The sequence below is a fragment of the Astatotilapia calliptera genome, chromosome 7 (genome assembly GCF_900246225.1).
Source record: "Astatotilapia calliptera chromosome 7, fAstCal1.2, whole genome shotgun sequence".
NCBI classification, from domain to species: Eukaryota; Metazoa; Chordata; class Actinopteri; order Cichliformes; family Cichlidae; genus Astatotilapia; species Astatotilapia calliptera.
In genome coordinates, this window is record NC_039308.1 from 4,039,654 (window position 1) to 4,066,249 (window position 26,596).

Here is a 26,596-nt window from a genome sequence, read left to right on the forward strand (position 1 = left end):
CAATATCAGGCTCTGTTTATTCTCGGGCCGGCAGCGATGTAAGGTGCCCAAAAAAGGGGATTATGTGACCGTCCCATATGCTCTCCAATCCTGTAAACAACACACTCCCATCTCTGGAACACGGGGTTACAGATGGAAGGTGGACAAGTTTAAATTGCAGGCCTAAACTTAATCTTTTCCTATAAACAAGTCTTACTGTATTCAAAGCAGAGCTGAAGTCAGTGCTCTGCCAGAGACACATGGATGATGCCGCTATCAGTGCCCCTATCACTTCATGCCCCAGTTGCCCAAACATGGTAAGCTCCTCTGACGCTTGCTTTACCCAGACAAAATAGCTCTTCTGTTTGCCTGTGGGCTGTTGGGTTGAGTGTGTGTGCGTTTGTGTGTGTCTGTGGGCGTGAAGACGTCTGAGAGCCGTGTCAGAATTGGGCGTTCAGAAAAGGATACGTTCTTCCAGATTTGGATGGATGTATTTTCATTGCTTGGTTTCAAAATCACGAGTAAATTCAAAGCTTGCCAGCTCAGGGCTGCAGAACGGCACCGGTGCAGAGCCTGGCTGGTTCTATAGGTACAACTTACACGTGTGTCACGTGTAGGCAAACAAAAACGAAACAATTACACATTTACAGACTCTTAGTAGTTCTCTCGAGAACCACTAATTGAAACAACATGAGTGAATTAAATCATTAATCACAGAACATTAAAGCCAGGAAACAGATCGTGCTGAGTAAAGACTTTACAGCTTTATCTTCACGAGGCTGAGATTTACAGTTAGAATAATGTTTGGCACTTATTTAAACTTAATGTCAATGAATGTCATTCAAACACGCTTGTGTTTATATATGCCCCTCCCCCTGCACACAGACACAGTAGAGCAGGCACTATAGTCATCCTTATGACCTCCGACTCTGCAGTGCACCTACTCGTGTGTCCTGCACACCTGGTGAGTTTGAAGCAGATCAGATGACTAGTTGTTGAAACTGGCGAGGAAAAAAAAAGACTTCTGGATTTTTGGTATGATGAACAAGATCGTTCCCACGCTTTCCTTCTAACCAGACTCACTTTGTTATACTTTTACCAGCGTCTTTCTCCTTCATCCTTCACTTCTCTCCTCGCTTCTCGGTGCTGTGATTGTCAGCGTGCTGCATCATTGGTGAAGCCACGTGCTCTGTGTTTATCATCAGGAAGGGGAGGGAGATAGAGGGAGGGAGAGAGAGAGAGCTCTTTCTCTCTCATTTCTAGTGCGACCACAGGAAGACACACACATTCACGCACAAACACTCTGAGACGTACACTCAGCCAGTCTGTAGCAGCCTGAGGGACGGACACAGAAAACACAGCTACACCAGACTTTGCGGCCACAGAAGCTCTGAACAACACCACAGGTACCGTAAAGCTTTGTCTGCCTGGATTGTGATATTGATTCAACAGTTTCTACCTAAGTGGCAAACAGTCATTTGCAGGTGAACTCTTTGAGAAGCTTCGTGTTTTGACTCTACCCTCAGCTTTGAGCTCGGATGCAGTGAGCCTGCTTTGTGTTTGAGGACTAGAGGAGGAGGATGTTAAAATGAGGACAGGAATTTTGGCACGGTGTATGTGAATGCTGCTGCTGGAGCTTTGTGCTTTTTACTTTTCCTCTCTCTCTCTCTCACAGACACACACACACACACACACACATATACACACCCCTGTTTCCAGCCTCTGCATTGGTGAGAACAGGATGTCAAGAGGTTGAATTTATTGACCCCACAGGAACAAAAGTGCGACATTTAGAAAACCAGACGGGATTATTATTATGTATTAAACCCAAAGCCTTTGCATTTATATTGTATTTCCCTGGTTTACAGTTGGATTATAAAGTTGTAGTTTAAAAAAGTCTTGATGCTTTTAATAATCGTCTCATTCTGATGTGTCTGACTTTGGCAATGGCAGGGGAGGGAGCGATGCGTGCTAAAGAAAACAATGCTGGATTTGAAGGAGATTGAGTCAGCTGGATGATGAATCGACAGTAGGTGGAAGTCATAAAAGTTGATTGAATCTGGTGCAGGCTTGTGATCGCATTTAAAAACTAAGAACCATATAAGACAACATTAATGTATATGCAGATTTTATCAGAACTCGGTGAGGTTTGCAGCGTCACACCAGCAGCAGAATGAACAGATGAACAGATTAAAGAGCATTTTTCATATCCTTGAAAAAGCAACAGTGTTGATGTCTCATTTTTATTTGCACCTCTTACATAATTTCTCTATCAGATCAGCAAATGCACTTCCCTTATCATTTTCTTGCAGTGCATCTTTTGCTATGTTCAGATTTCAAGCTACTACAAAACTTATTGACTCGTATTCTTCCTGCTGCTTCTTGAGAACATGAAACAGCCGCTGAATCCGAGCTGGCCTCCCCTTCGGGAGCGGGTCTGTTTCTCAGCTCACAGTTTATAAATAGATTTACAAAGAGCAATACGCTCCTGCTCTTGTTCATCACGAGCCACACAGCAATGCTAGCTCACACCTTATCGCCAATCCAGTTAGTCCATATTTGGCCAGAGGGGATTTTTGGGGATATAGATTTATCACATTATTCCAGAATTTTCTACAAGTATGAACAACATGAGTTAAAATCTTGCTTAATTTCCAGTGGAAGAGATGCAGTTTTGGGTTTTTCTTATAAATCATGTCACCTCCTGCTACTATGCTCCGATTAACAGCTCATAATTATCCGCAATTTTACTGCTCCCTACATCCAACTTACTATGTATTGCACTACAACTCAAAGTAAAAAGGTCACTATCCCCTATAAAAAGCACAATAAGGGTTACTACGTGTCCAAAATGGCAATAAGATACGAGCGATCCTGCTTCCATGTTTCACCTGCTGGTTCTAACCACAAGTTCAAGCTCTGACTTTACATCTTGTGGACTTCATGAAAATCAAAGGTATTGGGAAATTTCACAGCCACGCATCTGTGCAGATGAAAAATTTAAGACAACCTGTCAGATCAACAAAGCATATGAAGTAGTAGGAAAGTCCCAATACCAAGCCCCAAGTCAGAGGAGCTTTAAAAGCTAGCAAGCAGCCACTGCTTAGGAAGCTAAATGTAATTAGCACAGTTCTGACAGTTCACGACATCTGCATAGCAAACATACAATTGCACATGCATAAAGCACAGATATGAATCATTAAGGACTTAACACTGACCAGCCCATCCAGGGTTAGACTTAGTGTTGTTGATGTTATTGTTTAATTACATGCTAAATGGGGAAAATCCTTTATAAACTACAAGATGATAAATAGATAGAAGTCAGATAAAAAATGGACATTGCAGTCACATGACTCTTTTAATCTTTTCAATTTGTTCACCTTGAATTCATGATCAAGGTAGGAGGTGAAGTTTTCTAACAATCTTATGAAAACCCTAAATAGGAAAAGATCTCACGTAGAATTTTCCAATTGATTTGAAACGCGCATCTACTGGGAGGCTGATGGATAGCACTGGTGATATTTTTGCTATTGTCAGCATAAACTTCAAGAGTTTTCACACCTTAAAAACCTTTTAGCCACAATTTGATCTTCATAAAGCTCTGACTAGTTCAAATCACTTTACTTTGGTCACAAGTAAATTGCTTGAAACAAAGCAAAGAGAAAAGTTTGACTTTTGGATGGGGATCACTTTATTACTTTGAATTAACAGATAAGAAATAAGATAAGATAAGATAAAACTTTAATAATCCCTCGGGTGGGTTCCTCTGGGAAATTCGGTTTCCAAAAGCACAGCACTGACAGAAGTTACAGTTACAGAATATTATATATATATACACACACACACAAATATATAAATACAGAGACATATATAAATAAAATATACGAAGGGGATAAATAGAATAAATAGGAATAAAAATAAAAATACAAGTGAATTGCACATTTCAAGTATGGAGTCTATTGCACCGTTGACTATTAACAAAAGTATTGCACAAAAGGTATTGCACAGTGAGGTGAAGAGGCACTACAGCTTAGAAATAGAGTGCTGAAGTCAGAGGCTACATGTTGTGAGATTTGACAGTGTGGTTACGTGGTGATCTCCTCTCTAAAATACAAGACAAACACATGAAATCACATACTGTACTGTTGAAATTATGCTTCTAGAACATTTAACTATTTAGTAAGGAATGCTAAATGGCTAATTCCCCAACTTTAACCTCTGAGCAGAACTTAAGCTGACTGTGAGGTGCTTAGCAGTCACATCAGCTCTCAAGTTGGCTAAACACTTTTATTCTGTTAAGACATTTCCTTGTACAAAACAGCAAGATTAACCTAAATTTCAGATGGGGGTAACAAAACTATGCCTTAGAAGAGATGTCGGGTATGTGAAGCTTTCATTGCTCGCTTTCTTGTTCCTTCTGTTTGGAAACAACTCTTCTTGCTCTTTGGGTTCTTTGCACCACTCCATAGCCCCCATCTCCCTCCCCCCAGTGGCATTTTCAATAGCTAGACAATGAGGCTGGCACTGAGAGCGAGCCACTGCAAAAGCAAAACTGTTATTACCGTGTTTTGCATGCTGATACATTTCCCCTTTGCGTCCCCATTTGTGTTGGATCTTTGCTCTAACCCAGTAGCATCCTTGTGTCTCCTGGAAACTATATCTATATAAATTATAAAGGGTTGTTGCATGTCTTTCTGGCCACTATTAGAGGCCAGTAAAAGTCAGTTGATGTATTATTAGAAACCCCATGGCTTTTTTATTGATTTGAAAATCTGACTAATTAAATATCACTCACCTAATAACAGAAAAGTCCTTTTCTATCATTTAACCTTTACATTTTTCTCCCTAATTTTTTATGACCATTTTCTTACTGACCTCTGTCGCCTGTCTTATTATTCCTTCTGTCTGTTCTCTGTAGCTTTGCTGCATGACCTTTCCTCTTATAACCTGTGAATTTTATTATTGCCTTTGCACCTGCAATGCACCAACGCTAGTACAGTAGTTCTTGTCTCTTGTATTTTTATACCTGCTGCTAGATGGGGCCTGGATTGTTTTGGAACTTCCCTCCCAAGGCTGGCTGCACGGTTCCACAAAGCCTCCTGCAGACCATGTACGTAGGATCGTAAAGCCACTGTACCTACCTACCTACATAACCTACCATACTGTACCACATAGGTCTCTCCTTTATCCAACCCGAGTGGATATACATCTATGGCATTCTCTGTCCATTCGCCCCATTCTGTCAATCAGTCAGACCAGTGTTTCAAGCATTCATTCTGCAGCAGCCAGCAAATGCCCATAAATCCAATCAAAAATCATAATTCTGTTGTTAAACAAACATGCATTTGACAGGAGCAGTCCATCTGCCATATATATATATATATATATATATATATATATATATATATATATATATATATATATATATATATATATATATATATATAAAAAATTTTTAAATTTTATTTTTTATTTTTTTAAACTTTTTTTTTTTAAGAAGAAAAAAACCACACAACAGATACTGGAACAGATACTAGGAATTAGGCCGGGAATAACGCCAGACTCTTGAATTGAAAATTCTCTCTACAACCGTTGGCAAAAACCTCATCCAGGTGACACACCGCGTGGTATGAGCCTCTTCCAGCGTGTGCAGTTTGCTCATCCTTCAGCCTCTTCATCGCTTTAATATGCATATTTTTAAATGCATCACTCTATTTAATTCTGACTGTATAGAAAACACCCGAAGAGTTTAAATTCAACCTGTAGCTGGGCTTTTGCTAAGCTCGTGCTTACAGGATGCTAATACTACTGATTTAAATGACAGTGAATGATTTCCTATATACCATTATTTGTTATCTTACCACTGAATTCCCATACTGTTTTACATCCCATATTATTGTATCCTAGTTCTTATATGTAGGCTTGATATTTGGATTATATCATAAATTCTAAATAAAGAATCATAAATCAGTACAGAGATGTACGCAGGAATGCACTAATAGCTATGAACTTCTTCTTAAAGGCTGCTGTTGTTTAAGGATTGTAGTTTAACAGATTAGCAGCTTTTAGAAAACTTGGGTTGTACGTATTAACAGTTATTTATTTTGATGCTTGATAAGGAATCTTGGCTCTAAATAAATACACAATCCCAAAATTGTGGTGAAAAAACAAAAAACAAACACACAAGATGCTGGATTTCACCTTTCATAACATCAGCTGAAATTTGCTTGTACAGCTGATCCTAGCCTGGTCACTTTTGTCTTGTGTTTGGGCCTAACTGATTCAGTTTAATGTGATTAAATACTCCCGTCAGTTTTGTTGGTTCACACAACAATCCTTTGCACATTCATATTTCTGTAAAGTTTCAGTTCCATGTTGGAGTCTATGAGGCCTGACTGGAGATGAATCTTTCTCCAAACTGCTAATGTCACTAAAGCATATCAGCATGCCCCGTCATCGCACACATTGTTTTGTTTTTTCCCCTCGGTGTGTGTGTTATGTTTTGCTGTCACCCATTAATTTTGAAATGCCAGCCCTGGTGCTGACTATCCTGTGTGACTGACTCATTGTTGATGAAACTCCATGTTCCACACATCTCTGCATGCATATTAATGCCTCTTTGTTGCAGAGCTTCACCGTGTGCTCAAAATATAGTTTGCAAACAAAACCGAGTATGCTTCTAAGGAATATCCCTTTAATGTCAAATGATTCAAAGCTGTATCACCTCACGGTAACTGCAGGATTAGTTGAGTATTCTGTCTTGTGAACAACTGAAAAACCTTTTATTGAGAATATAGTACAAGGAGAAGCTTCATACAGTGAAAGTAAGTACATCTACATACAGCTAGAAACCTGTGGACTTGAATGAAGTACACTTGTAGGAACAATAATAGCACTTTTTCAACATAACAATCAGAATAAAATGAGTAAATGTTGCGATTTATCTTTTTTTTAATCTATTTTGCTGATATTTTTTATTCAAGAGCTACAATCATTAAATTAGCTAATGTATCTCATCAAACTATACTTCCCATTAATAGATTTTATTAGCTCAAAAATACATACGGATGAACACTGGTGGACTAAAAATGAATGGAAAAACAGCAGATGTATAGAATAAGTTTTCAGCAGCGATCACACCTTTTAAGCCCTGAAAATTTGATGCATGTCCTGTACTTAAGATGTTAAGAGGGCTCAAGCATGTTCGTAAAGTATCTAATTTCCCATGTATTTCTGGAAAATATTGGAAAATATTTATAGAACGGTACAATTTTCAGTTGAATTTATTAAATATACAAGAAGTATTATACAAAAAAAATAAATCAGCTGATTCCGAGAAGTGCAGGAGGAGGCACTGACGAGTGCCTTTCATGGAGTGCCTGTGGCTATATTGAAAAACTGGCTGAGAAGATGAATCCCAGTGTCCAGAAGCTTGGCAGCAGAGGAATATTCCAGCATGAGAGCAAACCCAAGAAAAAAGAGTTTTCTAAAGAAGCAAAAGTGACAACTGTGAGCTGGCTGAGCATGTTTTACCGAAGAAAGGAAGAATTCCTACTGTGTGACCTTTAATGTCACACAAGAACAAACACCAGAGACATTAAATTAGACAGACATGCCTCTCAATGCACCATGAATTAAAATCTATGGCAGAACTCTGTAACAGCAAACATGTTGTTCCAAAGGAAAAATGTGCCTTTTTAATGCCATTTTGAGACAAAGTCAGCAAACAGATTTGTCTGGTGATTCTATGCATGTAGTCTTTATGTTCCTTTGAAATGAATTAAAATAATTGTCATTTATTTTATTTGTAATCACTGCCCAAATACTCAAAGAGATCCTTCAAAATAGAGCCTAGGAGCTGAGATTTGCTTCTAGAAGGATTTCTTCTTGGAGGCAAGCAGTTACTGTGACAAGTTTGAAACATTTGATACCAAAGCAACATCACTCTGGGGTTTACTCACTTTTCCTCCTGACTGTAAGTCATCTTTTGTAAAGAGCAAAATTTGTGGGTTTTACGCTGCAGTATAAAACACAGAATGTTCATGGTGTATTAGAGTAAAAATGATCCGATCGATAAGAGAATGCTGCTGCTTACATACTGGCTATTGAATGCCAGCTCTGTGCTACTCTGTGGTCACTAATGGAGGGCATATATTAAAAATGGAGGCTGGCACAGCACAAGCAACAGCTTCATATAATATGCAGAAACATGACTTTGCCCTCAGGTTCAGATGTAAATCAGTAGAAAACTGGACACACCTCTCATCAGAAAAGCAGCAGGAGAAGTACGGAAATAGCGATGTGATCATTTCTTGATTACTGATTAAGCGTTAAGTGTTGGGTTATTTGTCTAGAATGAAAATAGTATCCTGACATATCAGGAAAATAATCCATCAAGCTAAAAATAAAACATGTGGCGTGTTTCTCTTGCACCTCCTCATATTTCCCTCAAATGGCTGTCAAGCAGCAACAAGAGGACAATTCAGTCTTCAGTTATTAACGCTACAATGTTACAGAACGAAAATGTGAATGTAGAAATATATTATTGAATATGCAACCTTTTTGTCATTAAAAATATGAGAAATGCATTGTTTAAATATATTTCTACATTTCTGTGCATTCTTTTTTATTTGGACGGTCTCTATCTCTCTACATATCTCCATGCACACTGCTCAAAAAAGTGAATCTGGACCAGAGCATCACTGAGCTCCTGAACACCTTCAGGTGCAACCTGGAATGATTGGATCAAAAGATGGATTGAACAATAATGTCCCACTGGTGTTCGATTGGCTTTAGGTCAGGCGAGCGTGGGGGGAGGTCAGAGGTATCAATTCCTTCATCCTCCAGGAGCTGCCTCATACTCTGGCAACATGAGGCTGGGATTGTCATGCACCCAGAGTAACTCAGCACCCTCTGTGCCAGCGTAGGGTCTGACACTGGGTCCAGTGATTTCATCTTGATATCTACCTGGCCTCTAGGGGCCTGTGAGTCCCTCTGTGGACTGTCTACAGGAATCTCCTCTGTGCTCTCGAAACTCTGCTGGGTGACAGAGCAAACCTTCTGGCAGTGGAAAGTTTTGATGTGGCATCCTGGAAGAGTGGACTACCTGTTGCACAGGTAGTTTGTATACCCTAACCCAGAGGTGTCCAAGTCCAGGCCTAAAGGGCTGGTATCCTGCAGGTTTTAGATCTCACCCTGGGTCAACAGACCTGAATCAAATGATTAGTTCATTACCAGGCCTCGAGGGCCGGTGTTCTGCAAGTTTTAGATGTCTTGATTTAACTGACCTGATTTAAATGGCTCAACATGTCTTGAAGTTCTCCAGAGGCCTGGTAATGAACTAATTGGACACCCCTGCCCTAACTAAATACAAGACCAGTGAAACAACAGTCAGACAAGATGAGGAGGTAAACATGTTAGTGGCCTCCACCTGTAAATTTCATGTTTTTGCTGGTTGTCTCATTGCTGCCCCTCTAGTTCACCTGTTTTTATTTAATTTAAGATCAAAACAGCTGAACATGATTAACAACCCTCTCTGTTATGTAACTGATAGGATCAATACCTCAGAGGCTTCACTGACTTGATGCTATAGCCTGACTAAAAGATATTCCTTTAATTTTTTTGAGCAGTGTATTTATTCCAGTATCAGTGGGCGTATGGTTCTACACTCAGTCTAAAGCAGGACCGGTCAGCTTAATGAGCAACAAATCGACACAACACAGACAAATGACGACACATCAGAGCACATTAAGTCCACACAACAACACGTGTATTAGGGCGATTGTGGCTTAAAGAGTTGGCAGTTTGTCTTGTAACCGGAAGGTTGTTGGTTCGAGCCCTGGCTCGGACAGTCTCGGTCATTGCGTTCTTGGGCAAGGCACTTCGCCTACTGGTGATGGCCAGAGGGGCTGATGGCGCAATATGGCAGCCTGCCATGTCAGTCTGCCCCAGGGCAGCTGTAGCTCACCTCCACCAGTATGCGAGAGTGAATAGTGGAATTGTAAAGCACTTTGAGGGTCTCGAAAAGCGCTATATAAATGCAGCCCATTAAATTGTTAGTGTTACCCAAGTCTTTAAATAATAGGCATGTACAACACTTCTAAGACTTTTATGTTTATGTAACTCTAAAATGATCTAAACATCTGAACATTAAATAGATTTAAATGTGACAAATATTGACAATTTAGCTCAGAATTTCCATCTCAATGCCTGTTTGGTGTAACACCTCCAGTCTCAGTGAGGTATAAAATGCAGGGCCAATCACTGCTGTTGGGGTTGTGGGTTATGGCCTGTCTTGCAGTGGTAGTGGCATTAAACCCATGCGTCTGTGGAGGAAGTGACTGCGGCTTGCTCAGGAAACATTCATCCCTTCACCGTGGGTCATTGGGCTTCGCTTCTTGACATCGGGTTCTCCGTTCGGTTCAGGAAAGAATCCACCGACCGCTCCCCTCCCCCATCAGTGTACTGCTGGTGACCACACGCTGTCTGCCCGTCTGTCCTGCTGGCGCTCGTCCTACAGCGCCGTGGGCGGACCATAGAAACACAATCACTAGAAGGGACATTTGGTTGCATTTTTCAGCGCCGCTGCCGGACGATCCAACTGTGCCATTCAGCATGAGCCAAATAAATTCAAGTCATGACGTGTGAATGTCGGTGACTAAAATACAGTGGATGATGATAGTGCTGGGCTGTTAGCAGGTTCTAAAAGTTCAGTTCTGCAGCATCATGACATAACTGCGAGGAGGATGAGACGCTTGCAATGTGAAGGAAATATTTTTTAGAAGAAGCCCCAGAAGAGCAAACGATGCAGAGCCACACTCAGTGAAAACCTTGAATCACGTCAGTCTCTTCATATAAGTTACACAAACAACTCTGGCAGCATTTTACAAGTCCTAGAACCTTTCTGTTTGGGGGAATTGTCACGCTGGAAAAGGAGAGGATTTTTTTTATCCAACACCAAAAGAACACAATGAAAAACAGCCCGGGGCCTTTATTCCTCAGTCACCGTGAACACCTGCCGCTGTGCATTCACGTAAAACTCCTGAGGCAGTGTCCCATCATCAGTGTCCATCAAAGTTTGCAGGTAAAGAAAGCAACGCATCACTGTCTGGGGAAATGTTTCCATAGCCTGCAGCGGGTCTCGCGCTGCAATGTGGCTCATCAGTTACACAGAAAACTCTTGTCTCGATGCATGCTGAGTCATCCCGGTATGAAAATCCCAGAAAGCTTCCTTCATCACACTGTAGCATTTTTATTGGGAGAAATACAAAGTGACTTCTTCAGTCTCAGACCAAATGTTCCTCCCACTGAAAATGCCACATCCAGGTGAACAGAGAAGGAAATTATAAACCACAGGACAAATCATTAAAACTAGGAAGTTCACAGATGTTCTACTGATGCTTTATGTTTTTCCTTTTCAATTCACTTCAATTCAATTTTATTTATATAAAAAAAACAGTCCTTCATGCATGTTCTCCTCAGCCTCTGACTTTGCAAAGACATGAAAACAGCAAAATCAGCAAACACTGAGAAGCGAGCTGTAAGACTTTAGTATTCAACACCTACGAGCTTTGGTTCAGTGTGAAGAGCTGCTCGCCCTTGGGCTGTTGTCCCTTTGGGAGTCTTTGTTTAAAACTTGTAGCAGTATAATGTTATTATTTAGGTCATGATTTTACACAGTGGTGGAGAATAACAGCTACAGGCAGCCGTATGTGTTGCCTCAGCTTTTTTTTTTTATTGCAGCTGTTCGACATCAGTTCAAGTTATCTTATTCAACTTTCTGCAAACTTGCTGAGTAAAGTTGCAGCTGTGAACACACCCCTGTGTGTGTGAAACAAGGTGATGATCAAAAACAAAATGTTTACTCAGCCAAAACTGCTGGAAGGAAAAGCTAAGGAGGACCCGGTACAGTGCCTCTGAACATGTCGTCGGTTCCATTACGGGGGAATTAATGAGGTGAATAACTGTATGTGCTGTGGGACTCAAGTGGGTTTCACTTTAATCACTGATCACACTTCAGGCAGTGCCAGCTCCTCATCCACCCAAGAAACTCCTTCAAAGCTGGGATCACATATCAGAATGTACATCAGTGTGGCATTTACTTAAGTTATGCGTAAAAATGATGGCATGCAGACAAAGTCAAAGTCTTGCATCCCTCAACTGATGAATAATAATGTCAGCTCTTAGATTGAGATGAATCAGAGATAAAGCTCATTCTCCTTCCCAGGCTGTGAATCTCATCACTTCCTGCAAATAGAAACTGAGAATTAATGGGTAAACATCCTGAATGGTGATTGCTGGAGGAGTTGAAACAGCAGGGCAGCAACAGTGCAGACATGTCACAGGGACGTGGTCACCAAAGTAGGAGGCTGAGTTCAGTGCATGACCTGAAAAGAGTGAAGCATGACACAGTGCAGCTCGAGTTGCCCATGCAAATGTACTGAGACATTCACCAGGGGGAAAAATACAACACAAAGTTAAATTGGTCTCGAACTGAATTCTGGTGCGAGCTGAAGATACTTTAAAGACGCTTAAATTTGTCTTCAGAAAGCTGCCAATAACCGGAGTGTTTCGTCCTCTTTGCAAATCTAAACTAATGTAAGCGTTATCATTTCACTGCTGCGGTAAGTCCAGCTCTCGGGAGCATGACCCTGTCACACCCTGACTCTGACGTTCCCGCTGAGAGATGAGGTGAAAATAGAGCTCTGAGCGAATGTGCTGTCAAACGTGTGAGCTCACCACTGTGCGGCCGGACCCTCCTTACATCCTCTATGCTGGTTTTCCATTTTAAACTCACCCTGTCTGATTCAGGTCACATTACGTTCTGAATATCCTGAGTATGAATGCACTTTACTTATTGTCTCTAAGCTGCTTTTCTGACTCCAGAGTGAAGCATTTTTTGCAGACGCAAAGCTTTCATCTGATTTCTCTGACGAGGAAACTTTTTCTGCCAGAACAGAAAGTGCCGCTGTGTGTTTGTCTGGAGCCGATAGCTGATATTTAATATTTAATCTTCCACTCCTTTTTTTTTTTTTTTTTTGCCTTTCCCGTTTGGCTCTTTTGCCATCAGAATTGTTGTCTAAAGGCAAAGAAAGATGCCCAACGGATTTACTTTACCAAACTGACCATCCCAGCCTTGCCGTAATGGTCCATTTGATTCACCTTTTATTGTTTATTTTATTTTCACTTACTGAATACGGGACAGACTTGACTGGGGGAAAGAAGGGGAGAAAGAAAGAGGGAAAGAGAAACAGCTGAGAAGAGGGACGGGGGAGAAGGGCAAAAGACAAAAACCAACAGAATGGGCAGAGAAAAAAAAATGCATATATCGATCACCTGGATCACCTGCTGAGAAAGAAAAAAGAAAGCAAGCAGAAGAGAACAAGAGTAATAGAATAAACAACATCACAATGATATATGGGAATATGACAGTAAATACTAAATGTTAAACATTATTGTGCAGCACATAAGATCAACAGAACACAGTGTGCTTTGAGGTAGGAGCCAAAAAGGGTGTAGTTTGTGGGTGTGATCACCCGTGTGTACACCTGTGAGCATGGACGCGCTTGTTTTTAAAAGGTTCCTTCATGTAATAATCTGCTAGAGGGTGTGGGGGGGCCACAGCCCCGTCCTCCAGGGCATGAAGCAGGTGTGGAGGAGATCAAAACTCCAGACATCCAGAGGCCCCCAGAACACAAGAGACCAAGGAAGACCAACAGAGGGGCAGCCGCGCCACTGTCCCGGAAAGAGCTGAGGAGAGTCCCAGATGAGGGCTCACTCAGCAGCCGCGGAGCAGAAGCCAGGGGGAGTTGCAGTGACGCGCCCATGAGCTCCGCCGGCAGCCAGCTGCGCCTGAGTGACCGAGCCCCAGGCCGAGAGGCCGGGGGCACCCCACCTCCGAAGTGGCCCCAGCGAGCCCCAGGCTCCAGGCCCCGATAAGCGGCCGCCAAGGAGTGAGCCGGTGTGTACCTGGACGCCCATCCCCGGACACAAAGAACCACCAACTGAGGGAGTCCGCCACTGGCAGGGGAAGTGGTGGTGGGTGGAGATAGGCCTCCAAACCTTGGAGGGCCTGAGGTGTCCCCAGAGAGGTGGCGTCTGATACCTAACCTGACATATAGACACAGACATACAGGCACACACAGACACAAACATCCATTCCCACCCTCATGCTCTCATATGCACTTACTCCACACTCAACCAACGTGGAGACAGACATAAAGAGACGTTGTACACACGATCACACTCCCCAAGCGTACTCTACAAACCGGGTCTAGGTACCCTTGCCCCTGGAGGGGGGAACTGCACCCAGACCCAGGTGGTGTTTCCCTTTTCCCTGCGGTGGGGAGAGGCAGACCACCCCGACTCCGCAGCAGCAGGGAGGCCCCACACTCCAGACCGCAGTCGGACGGCCAACTCCTCCTCCTAGTCCTAGCCCCCCTGCTCCAGCAGGTCGCAGAGAACGGGGGTGAGAGAAGACTCCAAACCTCCCTCCACCCGCTCATTGTAATGTTGATGCATGTGTGTTCTAAGGTGCATTTAAAACCCAGGAGGGCATGGAGCTACCTGCCAGAGAGCAGCAGGTAAGCGCATAGTCCCTCCTGCTAGCCCTCAATGTCTACGTGTATTTAAAATTGAGAGGTGGGCAACGATGCCAGGGGTGGGGTGTACACCCTGATGGTACTTTGGACTCCGTGTATCGTGCCCACCCCCAAGATCCTATATGTATGTGTAATGAGAGTGTGAGTAATGTGAATGTCTAAGTTGTGGGATAAAATTGAGGCAGAGGCAGCCAGAAGGGGACGGGGGACGGGGGGGGGGGGGGGGGGGGGTAGCCTCCTCTGCACCCTGGTGACATACCCCTACTCCAAGGCCCTGCATGTGTGGGTGGTTGTGGTGGAGCGGGAAGAGGGAGGCAGCTGGAGATGGGGAGGGAAGGAAGGGAGGGGCAAGTGACCCCTCCCTGGGGCCAGCTCCCCCGCTGACCCCAGTAGGCACCCCCATACTCCGCGACCCGCCAGGGAAAGGGGGCCCAGGCCCATCCAGACCGGGCCCAGTGCAGCAGCGCCGCTCGGCCCCACAGAGCCCGGGACAGTCCACCCAACCCCACCACAGAGAAAACTGCACCCACCCCACCATCCACTCATCTTCCAGACTACATAAGACAATAAACACCCAGGCTGAGATCTTCCTCCACCTCTCCTGTATCTCCCCCTCCTGCAGAGGGAGCTCCTGAGGAGAGGAAAGCTCCTGCAAGATGTGACAATCTCCCCCACCAGTTGAAGAGCCCCCCAGGTGGCTCGACGCACCGGCGGCACCCTGCTCCAGGGCTGGGCCCCCATGCACCCACCCGCCCACAACCCCGGCAACACACCAACCAGGACCCAAGCCCCCGAGGCCCGGTCCGGGTCCCAGCCCAGAGACGGAGCGCCCCCAGAACCTCACGCCCATCCCGGACCCACCCAGGGGCAGCCAGGCTACCAGGTCAGTAACCCACGTCCGTCAGCACAGACCCTCCCCTAGCCCCGCTGCACGCAGCCGCGAGGAAACAGTCACCGGAGAGCCAACAGAGCCCCTAACCGGACATGACCGCTACCCCGGGTAATCTTCCACTCCTACATTGATAGCTTGGCTCTGAGGTAGCTTCTCAGCCATCTCCAGACATTCAGCAGCTATAAATATTTAAAAGTCTCATTTCAAATAGTGGAAATAGCTCTGTTACTAATTGTGAGTTAAAAACAGTTTTAAGAAATGTTGAGATTTTTTTTTCTTTGCATTAAAAAGGAAGAAGATGCATGTGAAGGTGTGTTTCTCCACCCACAAGCCAACAGCATAGGTAATGGAGATGAAAGAGATGTTGTGAGTTGTAGGAGTGAATGCTGGGTTGTGTCAGCAAGGATTAACATCTGCTGGAAGCTCCTTTAGGAATTGCATCTACTTAGCTCAATATCATAAAAAAGACAAGATCAAGTGAACAAGGGATGAAACAAGGCAGCAGATACAGGACGAGATAGATGGCTGTTCGGGGACTGGGCTGTGCTGCTGTTTAACATTTTAAGTGGCTTCATTTCAAAATCTGAGACATGTTTAAGCATTTTGATAAATGACATACCAGTTAATCTGCCCCAGAGAGGTTTTTGGAATCAGGTAGTGAAGCAGTCGACAGTGTACTAATGCTCACATTCACTGAAGAACAAGGGATGCAAGATCCGGTGGAGCAAAGCTCAGTGAAGGTGACTTAAAGCAGAACACCAGGAACGAGACTTTTATTGATTCTAAGCTTAAAACAACTTGTTTTGTATCAGGACTGAAACACAGCTATACCATCTTTTTCTTCTTAAGCAGGCTGCCATTAGCGATGCTCCCACAGGCTCCTGATAGCTAGTTCTGGTACAGTGCCATGCAAAAGTGTACACAAGCCTGTTTTATATCAGGCTTTAAAAATGCTTTTTAATGTTTTAATTTTAACATTTTAACAAACTGAACTGCAAATTAATCTACTGACATATAAAAAATTATTTTCTCCTAACTTTTTTCTGCAAAAATCGACCACAAAGCCTCATTTTTAGCACTGCTAGCAAAATCTCCTGTGCTTTTCAGTCCTCATTGCTTTTAAAATGTTCAGTATAGAATATAAAACAGATGAAAATCCAGAGAATTTCATTAAATTCAAGCATAAATGGCTAACCAGCAATGTTCAGCAACACCCTGTGACTTCTTATATCCTCAAAAAGTCTAAATATGCCACAAAACCCTAATTTAAAGCTTGGCTGACATGGTTTAAATTTAAGGCAGTCAAAGTTAAACTGAAGCTTAGTGTTTGAGAGCAAGGAAGCTTAAGTCTATTCAGTTCATCATTAATTCCAGAGATACTTGTCAAATGTAAATAAATTCATAAATATTGGACAGATTTGAAGTTTTACAGATCTAAAAGTGAATAAATTCATCCTTGAGTCTAAGTGAAACTTTGTGCCAATCGAAGTCCTTCGGGAGTCCTAGAGATATTTCTTTTGCAAGAATGGGATATTTGGCAGAGTCAAAATGCAGCAGCTAGTTATGTGAAGCTCAGTGTGCTCATATTGAGGCTAGACAGGAAGCGGAACATCAGTTCTGTGAGGATTCTTGTTGGCAGTTACAGAATCACAGCAGAGCTCCTTTTGGACAGATTTCATCCCTGACTTCCACCTTTGTGACTGAGCGTCCTCATTTATTAGCAAACATTTTTTCTTCAAACTATTTACATTTTTTCCTCCTATATCTATCTGTCTATCTATAGATAGATGTGTGTGATCACAGTGAAAAAGGAGAAGGGTTAGAGACCCACATCCATATCCTTTGGTGGGCAGTGTGGCAGCCATATGTCTAATTAATACACTCGAGCAGAGTCGGTAACCTTGTATCCTCCGTGCAGGAGAGGAAGCTGAGCCTCAGCACTTTTGCTCAAAGTGTTGGAATCAGTGACCGAAAAGCCTTTAGGGCACGTTGAGCAAACTATAGCACTACAAGGCGGGGAGTACATATAATGTGACACTTGCACATCACACCAGTGTTTCTGCCTCACTGCTTTTTATTAAAGGGGCTTCTGCTGGTTTATGTTGGCCTTGTAAACATTTAAACATGGTTTTTGTGACACTATGTCGTCATATTTGTCCCTCTGCTGTCCTGTGCTGTCCCACTTTCCAAGCATCGATTGAGCGAGTGTCCGTCAGATCAGATGGTTCCCCTCCACATGGCAGTGCAATTGATTTCCTGACAGGAAGCGTCACTCTTAGCCTCTATACTGTAACTGCATCCACTTAAAGTGCTTCACTGTCACTGAATGACTAGACCTGCGACACAGTTTCCAACCTTCCCCTCAGAGTTGCATAACTAACACAGATACAGGAAATCCGTGTGTAGCTTTACTCTCATGACGGTTTGTTCCAACTGTAGCAGCAAAATGTCCAGTACCTGACAAACTTGAACTAACTGAGTTTTTAGCTGCCTCAGGCCTCATTCAGATGAGATTCACAAGGGTTTTATTGTTATGTTCTCTGATCACTTTCTATAAATATCAACAGCCAAGATTGACTCCTGGTTTTCTGTTCATGTAGTTTTTATCGCACCTATTTTCTGTTTTTTACCTACATTATATTAGTGTATCAATGCAGACAGTTTTCTCCAAGTTGAAAAACCACTATTACCACTGACGTCTAACCCAGACTTAGGAAATGATATGACAGGCAAAAGAAATAAAAGTTATCAAGAGAGCAAAAATAATTCAGAATCTTTGAAAATTAACAAAGTTAATTCATATACAATATATCAGGGAAATGCTGTACTTTGTGTAATACAAATTTGTACCAAAAGGTGTTGCAATAAATCATTGAAGATGCCATTGCTACAACGCTCCACACCACCATCTCTCACCTGGAAGTGCAGGGCCGTTACGCCAGGCTGCTCTTTGTTGACTTTAGCTCTGCTTTCAATACGATACTCCCGGACAGACTAATAGATAAACTGCTGGAAATTGGACTTCCTTCCACCACCTGCCGCTGGATCAGAGACTTCCTCTCAGACCGTGTACAGAGAGTTAGAGTGGGGCCTCATCTTTCCTCAGCCCTCAGCCTCAACACCGGCTCTCCACAAGGCTGTGTACTGAGTCCCCTACTGTACACTCTGTACACACATGACTGTGTTAGTTCCCACCCAGACAACACAGTCATCAAGTTTGTAGATGATACCACTGTGGTGGGGCTCATCTCAGGGGGAGATGAGACTGCATACAGAGCTGAAGTTCAGAGGCTGTCAGATTGGTGTGCAGACAACAACCTGGACCTCAATACCACCAAAACAAAAGAACTGGTAGTTGACTTCAGAAGGAGGAAGTCCGAGCTGCAGCCTGTCAGCATCAACGGGGAGTGCGTGGAAAGGGTCTCCAGTTTCAAGTTTCTGGGTGTGCACATAGACACAGACCTCCAATGGAGCTCTAACACCTCTGCGGTCTTAAAGAAGGCCCAACAGCGTCTCCACTTTCTGAGAATCCTCAGAAAAATGGACCTGAAGAAGGAGCTGCTGACCGTCTTCTACCGCTGCTCCATTGAAAGTGTGCTGACATATTGCATCGGTGTGTGGTTCTCCAGCTGCACCACAGCACACAGAAAGGCACTCCAGAGGGTCATCAACATGGCCCAAAAAATCATTGGACATCCTCTTCCCTCCCTGAAGGACCTGTACAGCACTCGCTGTCTCAAGAGGGCACGCAGCATCCTACGGGACTGCACACACCCAGGACACCGGGTGTTTAAGCTGCTGCCGTCTGGCAGGAGGTTCAGGCTGCTGAGGTCCCGAACAAATAGACTCAAGGACAGCTTTTACAACAGGGCAATAGCCCTGATCAATGTAAATAGCTGACCTGACTGGATACCTCCCTGGACTTTTTAGGGGGAGGTAACAATGTTTAAAACGATAACAATAATATTTATATTTATAACAAGGTGCAATAATAATTAATGTGCAATAATAACAGTGTGCAATACACATACACTTATTCTTCTTTTTTATACTAAGTTAATATACTGTGTTGTGTTGTTTGTTACGTTGTTATGTGTCATATCGTGTCGTGTTGTGTTATATGTAGTGCCGACGTAGGACAGTTTTTCCAATTTCATTGTACTACTGTACTATGTATGACTGTGCAATGACAATAAAGAGTTATCTTATCTTATCTTATCTTATCTTATTGTAGCCTGTATTTGGATTATGGATTAACAACACATTTTAATTACAACGGAGGCCTTCGCCTCGAGGAAATGGGGTAGAGGTAAAAAGAAGCAAAAAACCCCCATCAGAGCATAAAGGTTCAGCAGCACACAGCATTGCATGTGTACTGTGTGCTTACTTCTGATGTGCACCAATATTTCCTATAATTCATAGAACATCTTTTTTTATAAAGACTTATTAAAATCCCTCCACTAGTTCTCTAACCTGCCCTGAGTTCACCTGAACAGACACACAGTAACAATCCAAAGTGATACAAATGGTTTCATAACCCTACACAAATGAGCAGGGACAAGGAAGCAGTGTGAGAAAGGGTTACCATGGTGCGACACTGAGATGTGTAATTTGGCAAGAGGTCCTCGTGAATGAAGAACAAAAGAGGGCATTATGTGTAATTTTAAAGCAGGGCTAGGAGTGAGAGTGATAATAGAGTTAATACAATAATGGAATTCGTGCCACTATGTGCCTTCCTGGGAATCGTTCTGTCAGTAATGTTTAATTCAAGTCAGTTTTATTTATATCATACCAAATCACAACAACAGTGCTTTTGATTATAAGGTGAAACCCTGAAATAATAGAGACAAATATGTGTAACTTTACTCGTGAAGTCATGTGCAGATTGCAAGGAAAGTGACAGTTTCCTGTCACACCTGTATAATGTAAAATGATACCAGTTTTTAACTGAAGTCTTCCAGCTTTTCACTCACTGTTTCGTGTTGTTTTGTGGGTCACATGTATTATCATCATGTAAAGCAGGTTTTCCCTTCCAGCACATATTTTCTATAGAAAACACCCGACCATAATCCCACCGAATATTTTTGCACAGACCAGATTTTGTACAAAAAAAGTTTCACTTTCACCTTTGAACTTTAGTATATTTTGTTCCTGTTTCCTCTTTCTAGATTGATGACTACACTACTTCAAATTCGAGTTCTAATTCAGCTCAGCGATTGATTAATAAAGCAGTGAGGTGAAGTAAACAAACAAATATAAAGAAAAAAAAAAGAGAAGTCAAAAGAACAAAGACGAAGCTTTCATCAAAGCAGTAAACATTTAAAACGTAGAAAATGTGCAAATTTGCTAGTTTAGATTCATTAAAATAAGAAAATAAATGTTTAAAAGCGAAAAAGGTGAGCCATGCCTGGTGGGACTGAGCTTGGTTGTCATGGCAACCATTCCTAGGCAGAGCTAAAGAGAGAAACAGAAGCATCAGAGGCAGAGAAAAGAAAAGAGGACAGGTCCATTTTGTTCTCAAGAAACTGCTGTAGAGACTGACTGTTTCTCCCCAAACTCGAAAAGCTCACTGAAGGAAAAAAAGCTCTTTTTTTGTTGCTGTTTTCTGGGCAGCATTCCTCAGTGAAAGGGACACTGAAAACAGGTCTGTAAATAACTTCTCACCCACTGACACTTTGGCTGCCTGACCACAGTTAGTTAAGAGGATGAAGAGAGGCTTTGAAGTTAGGCCCTCCTCTGTGGCAAGTTGACTGTGATATCCACATGCCTCACTGGTCATCTCAGTAGCTTTGCCGACAGTGCTGTTTACCAGATCCTTCACACTGCTGAAGGAGAACTCAGCAGATACACGAGGGGTGGGGAAACAGGAATTTATTGCGTAGTAGAAAACCTGTACCAACTACAGTGATAATTATTAATCGGGTAGAGGTTCTCTGTGAAGACACAAAACAGCAGCAATAAGAAATAATACAAAAGACAAAAGAGGCGCAACTACAACGCCAAGACACAAAAACACAAAGAGACTCGAACTTACAAGAACAGAGATTAAAACAAGAACAGACTCTGATCAACGCCAAAACAACCGCAAAGAGATGCACGACATTCACAAAGAGGGCCAAAGCAACGACACATACACAAAATATCTACGGAGACGCAAAGCAAGCAAAAAAAAAAAAGAAGAAAGATATACTAAAGTAGCACAAAGACATTCAACCACAAAATGAGCTCAAAGAATATATGATGAGAAAGATTAATAACCCTGGCTCTTTCGCATGACATTTGAGAAATTGTTGTTAATATAAGGACCTAACAGTGTTTTACAAAAGCTCAGGTACATTTTTAATAACCTAATAATTCATTCTAGAAGATCCTAAAGCTTCCACGTTGCAGAGGAAATATGCTGACCTAATAACTTGCTTATGGGTTACGTCCAACTGTGTCCTAAACTATCTTAGAAAACATTTCTTGGGGCAATGTCGACACCAAATCCTACACACATCTAATGGAAAACACCTTCTCAATAGAAATTTAAAAATCATCTACAGATGATCCACAGTTACACACCACACAGACTTCATAGGAGACGATAATGGTATCTTTCCACTAGTAGCAATGGCGTCACAAGGACAAATATAGCCGATGTAATGCAACGGTAATTGATTTCACAACCAGCTGTCTTACATAAGCACGACAAAGTGAATAATAGAGCTGGTGAGAAAGAGCCTGGAAAAAGGCAGAGACGAGGGGATGAGACAACGGCGTGAAAGAAAGAAAAAAGGTTAAAGAGATGGGGTAGGCGTTCAACCACAGACATATGCAAGAGGGGCAAGAAGAGAACTAATGTGTCAAGTCTGTTTAGAAGAATGGACGAAAAACTAAGAGACAGAAAACTGTCAAACAGCTGTGACAAATCCTAAATTCAGAGAAACAAAAATATGCAGAGACAAAGTAAGTACCAGTAAAGAACACCACACAGACAGCTGCAGCCAGTGCTGGGAACATCACATTTATACTCAGACCCACAACAAACTGTTAACTAAAACTAAATATTCGAAGTTTAAAAGTCCACAATGTTTAACTCTTTTTAAGTTGAGCTAATACGTCTGAAAAAGGGATTCCTCTTTATGTTTTTAGTCTACTTGAATGAAAGAGATTGTTTAACAAGTTATTTCAAATACATACGTTACATTAATTTAAATGCAACTAAAATCAACAAACTCTACATTTCTGGAAACGTCTGAAAGAGCAGACGATACTCTGCTAAGAAGCTACACTATTTGTTGCAGTTATTTTCCCCCTGTAAGATTTTATTTTTCAATTATCAGTGGGCCAAAAATATAAAATTAGCTTTAACCAGAGCTAAGAACTAACCTTAATGAGCCTTATATGACTGGCTTTAGGTTTTTCTTCTTCTCTGTATTCTGGGTCCAGTCAAACTTGAATTTGAATCTCCATAATGATACATTTTTAAGCTAAGTTTTTACCATCTTGACATTTTCAAATCAATAGTAACCATATTTAGATGAAAGAGTGAAGATGGTGAGTGACACTTGCTCACACCTACTTTGAATGCCTAATATCAACTTAATGATGATATTATTTTAAAAAGGGGGCACCAGTAATCTCAAAATAAAGAGTGACTTTAGCTACGTGAGAAAATAATATAGATTTTTCAATCAGAGCCCAGCAAACAGAAATATTTTGGATAATGAACTATAAGCTATCCTTATATCTCAGATATATTATGATGACCCTGGAGGCAGGACTGCAACACTTTCTATGCAGACAAATGAGAAATTCATTCCAAGGATTTATTGAGGTGAAATCAGGATAAAGTGCTAATCCTTGAAGATTTATTTTTATCCGTTACATCTTTAAGGTTCAGAGCTCACAGATACTCTAAACATGTGCATAGTGTGGGTAAAGTTGTCATTTTCACTGGATTATTGGTCAGTGACGTTCGTGTCTCTGTACTAGGGTTTGTCTGTTCAGACATTAGACAGCTCACACATTCTGTGCGATACGAGTTGATCTCCACCAGACTGTGTTGGAGTCTGAAGACCCACAAAAGTGCATTCCCAGTTGACATAAGAATTTATAGTTTTATTCTTAGATTACGTTGAGCTGCAGTATCTGTGTCACATCCAAGCAGCTCTGCTATCTTCTGTGACTAAGTGCAATCTCTCAGCTTAACCAGTCACTTCCTTTGTTACTTTAATATGAAGGTAACATAAAGTAATCTATTACATATTACTGGTTATTTACTTAATGATACATTATTTCCATGTTACTCCATAACATGGCTAAACTGTTGCATAATTACCAATTAAAAATATAAACAAACTACAGCAGTGCTTCTCAATTATTTTCTCTTACGTCCCCATTAGGAAGAAGAAAACATTTTGAAAACACACATCCTGCTGTGTGCTGTGTGTGTGCACATGCTCGGTGCAAAAAACCCTGCCACCTACTGTAGTGGATGTGCAATTGCACTTTATTCTAGTATTTATTCTAGCACGGCGAAAAAAGCATGTTCCCTGGGGTCACATTGTTACATTAGTCCAAGACTACAGTCCATGGTGGCACAAATCCCGGTCCTATGAGGACAAACATGTGATCTTTATGTTAGTGTTTATGTTCAAATGCAAAGCCCACTACACGACAATTAATTGGGTATCATATAACTACTGAGATTACGCTTTTCAACAGGCAAACAAAAGCCTTCATATGAAACGGACAAAAAAGGCGTAAAAAATACTGGATTCCTTTGAAAAAAGAGACCCTGAAATGTAGAAACAGATGAATAGTTTTAACAGCTTTCAAAACATCCAGAATAGTTTGATGTTATTGAGTGGTCATACAGGGGTTTCCAGTGAGCAATCTAAAAAGAAAGCGTTAAAGGGGGGATTAGCTAAATTTAAACAGTTTCTGTTTCTATGGGCCTCGCTTTAATCACACCCTGTACAGCAAAACAATTTTCATGGTTTTTTAACTTCACTTCACAATTTATATAAACAAAAACACCTCGGTCATGGTCAGTGTTTGTTATACTATGAGCTCTGACATTTTATCAGCAAGACAGCTTAAGTACCTCTGAAGTGCAGCATTGATGAAAAATAACTATCGCTACGATTACAGTTTTTGTCTAATTCTGGTATTCATAGTGACAAATATGCCACCATTATTGTATTAACTGCATATAACTCAAACCCATTTTGACATATTTCTTCTCAGTTTAACAAACTGGAAAACTAAGTGTTGCTTTTCTATAAAGATGAAGGATGATGAAGATGAAATGGTGATAATGAGGCAAAGTGATTACAGAGGAAAAAGGAAGACAGGCAGCTATTCAGTGAGGAAGCAGGACGAAGGGAGGTGTTGTTGTCTGGTCTCTGTTCTCATATTAATGCCCCTCATGGCTCTGTTCCAGTGGCTCCAGAAAGGTCACATTCAGCCATTTAATAAACTAGACAGGAGGGGAAGGAAACAAGGAGGAAAGAGGTAAACAGACATGTGGTCTGGAAGAAGGCTTGACTGACGGTTGTGTGAATGTTGTTTTAAAAGAACTCAGTTTTTAATGTGAAGACAAGTAGTCAGAGATTCTTCTTCTGTTTTCTTTCCTCAGCGCTAATAACACCAAGCAACATGTAACTTTAATGAGCATAAACTCTTTGATATTGCTATTAAAGCCCAAGCTAACGAAACAAAGAAGAGTCTGGGTCTGTGTCCACTAAGGGGCGTTTTATTCTTTTGCCTTGAAGCACTAATGACCTCATTTTCAAAGTGTTCCTCTCAAGCACTTGCTAATGCTAGGTTACAAAAGACTTTCCTCCAGTACGCAACGAGTGTAGCTATGATCCAAAAGTTTAACTTCAACTGAGAGTCCTGTGGCACAGTGGAAAATAACCTCATTCTGATTTGTCCTTGTCTTCCTCTTTAACTCATATTAGTTGGACTGAGGGCAAGTGAAAAACTGTCCTGTGCCCTGACCCTTCTAAAAGCTGAAATTGGATGCCGTGTCCTACAGCCTAAAGAGACACTCTGTCACGTCTAGCTAGCTCAGAATACAGCACCTTAGCATCTTACTGGTTTTAGCAGATACAATCACTGTCTTTGTCACTCATTTCTTGAAAAAAACTATAGGCTATATGTTTTATTCTCAATATCAAACTTTATAATGAAGTGATATTTTTTTACTGCTGGTTTTGTTTTTATTGATCTAAACTAAAGAAAACATTGGGGTGAACTATGCTGCACATTTTGTAGCATAGTAGTCAATGCGGGACTATCACATTGTTAAGGTGTCCACTGTTAGTGCAGTCGTGGATCATGAGTTTATTATCTACACCTGCTTTCAGTTTGTTAAATCTTTTTCCATTGTGATTTTTTAAAAATTTCAGCCTTTTACTAATTAACTTATATTTGAGCTTTCTTTTTAAACCCCTTTGAATGCTGGTGGTCTGAGTACACCTACATTAGGAAAAAAGAGTCCAAAACAATAAAACTACATAGTTCAAAATTAATTAAACTATAATAAAATGCACATGGCTCGTCTCTATACAGTGATATTTGTTTCTCTATCAAGTTTTGACCTGATAGCATCTTTGCTATGGTGAGAACAAAGTGACTGAGGTGGCTAGCACATTTTTGTTTTCTAGTAATATTAGATGTTTTTGCAAAAGACTGAAACAAGAATTCTTACTTTAAAAGGCTGATGTGCAGCAGCGTATTCCTCTCTCTTCAGAGCCATGGCGGGGGGGGGGCACGGTATGACAGGCTTTTGATGGGGCTCCCACACAAACGCAAGGCAGGAGATGAAGCATCGCCAAATATGTTTCCAAACCAACTTCCTTCCATGCCAAAGACTAGAAAATATGGTGCAAAACCTTCCAAACATGTCTGTGTCTTGTGGCTGCACGTTACTATGCTATATCATATTTGGTGAAGACAGGACCCCAAAGAAAGACTCTTATTCAGGAAGATATCAAATGAAACAATCATTTATTGAAGGTCAAACCAAGTCCATAGAAATCGCAGTAAAATTAATCTGTAGAATGAAGGTAATTTCATCATGCCACCATATCTCCATCTAAAAATGAAAGGTTTGCTTAACGTATTTTGATTA

At 41.6% G+C, this 26,596-nt stretch overlaps 1 protein-coding gene across 3 annotated transcripts in view; it reads left to right on the plus strand.

Moving 5' to 3' along the window:
- The first annotated feature begins 1,321 nt into the window (after positions 1-1,321).
- Positions 1,322-26,596, plus strand: part of ndrg4 (NDRG family member 4) — a 65,508-nt gene continuing 40,233 nt past the window's right edge. For all 3 annotated transcript variants that reach the window (XM_026172574.1, XM_026172575.1, XM_026172576.1), the window contains exons 1-2: positions 1,322-1,385; positions 5,016-5,089. In XM_026172574.1, coding sequence (XP_026028359.1) covers positions 5,016-5,089 — 74 coding nt within the window. In that variant the 5' untranslated portion in view covers positions 1,322-1,385. The remainder of the gene's footprint in view (positions 1,386-5,015; positions 5,090-26,596) is intronic.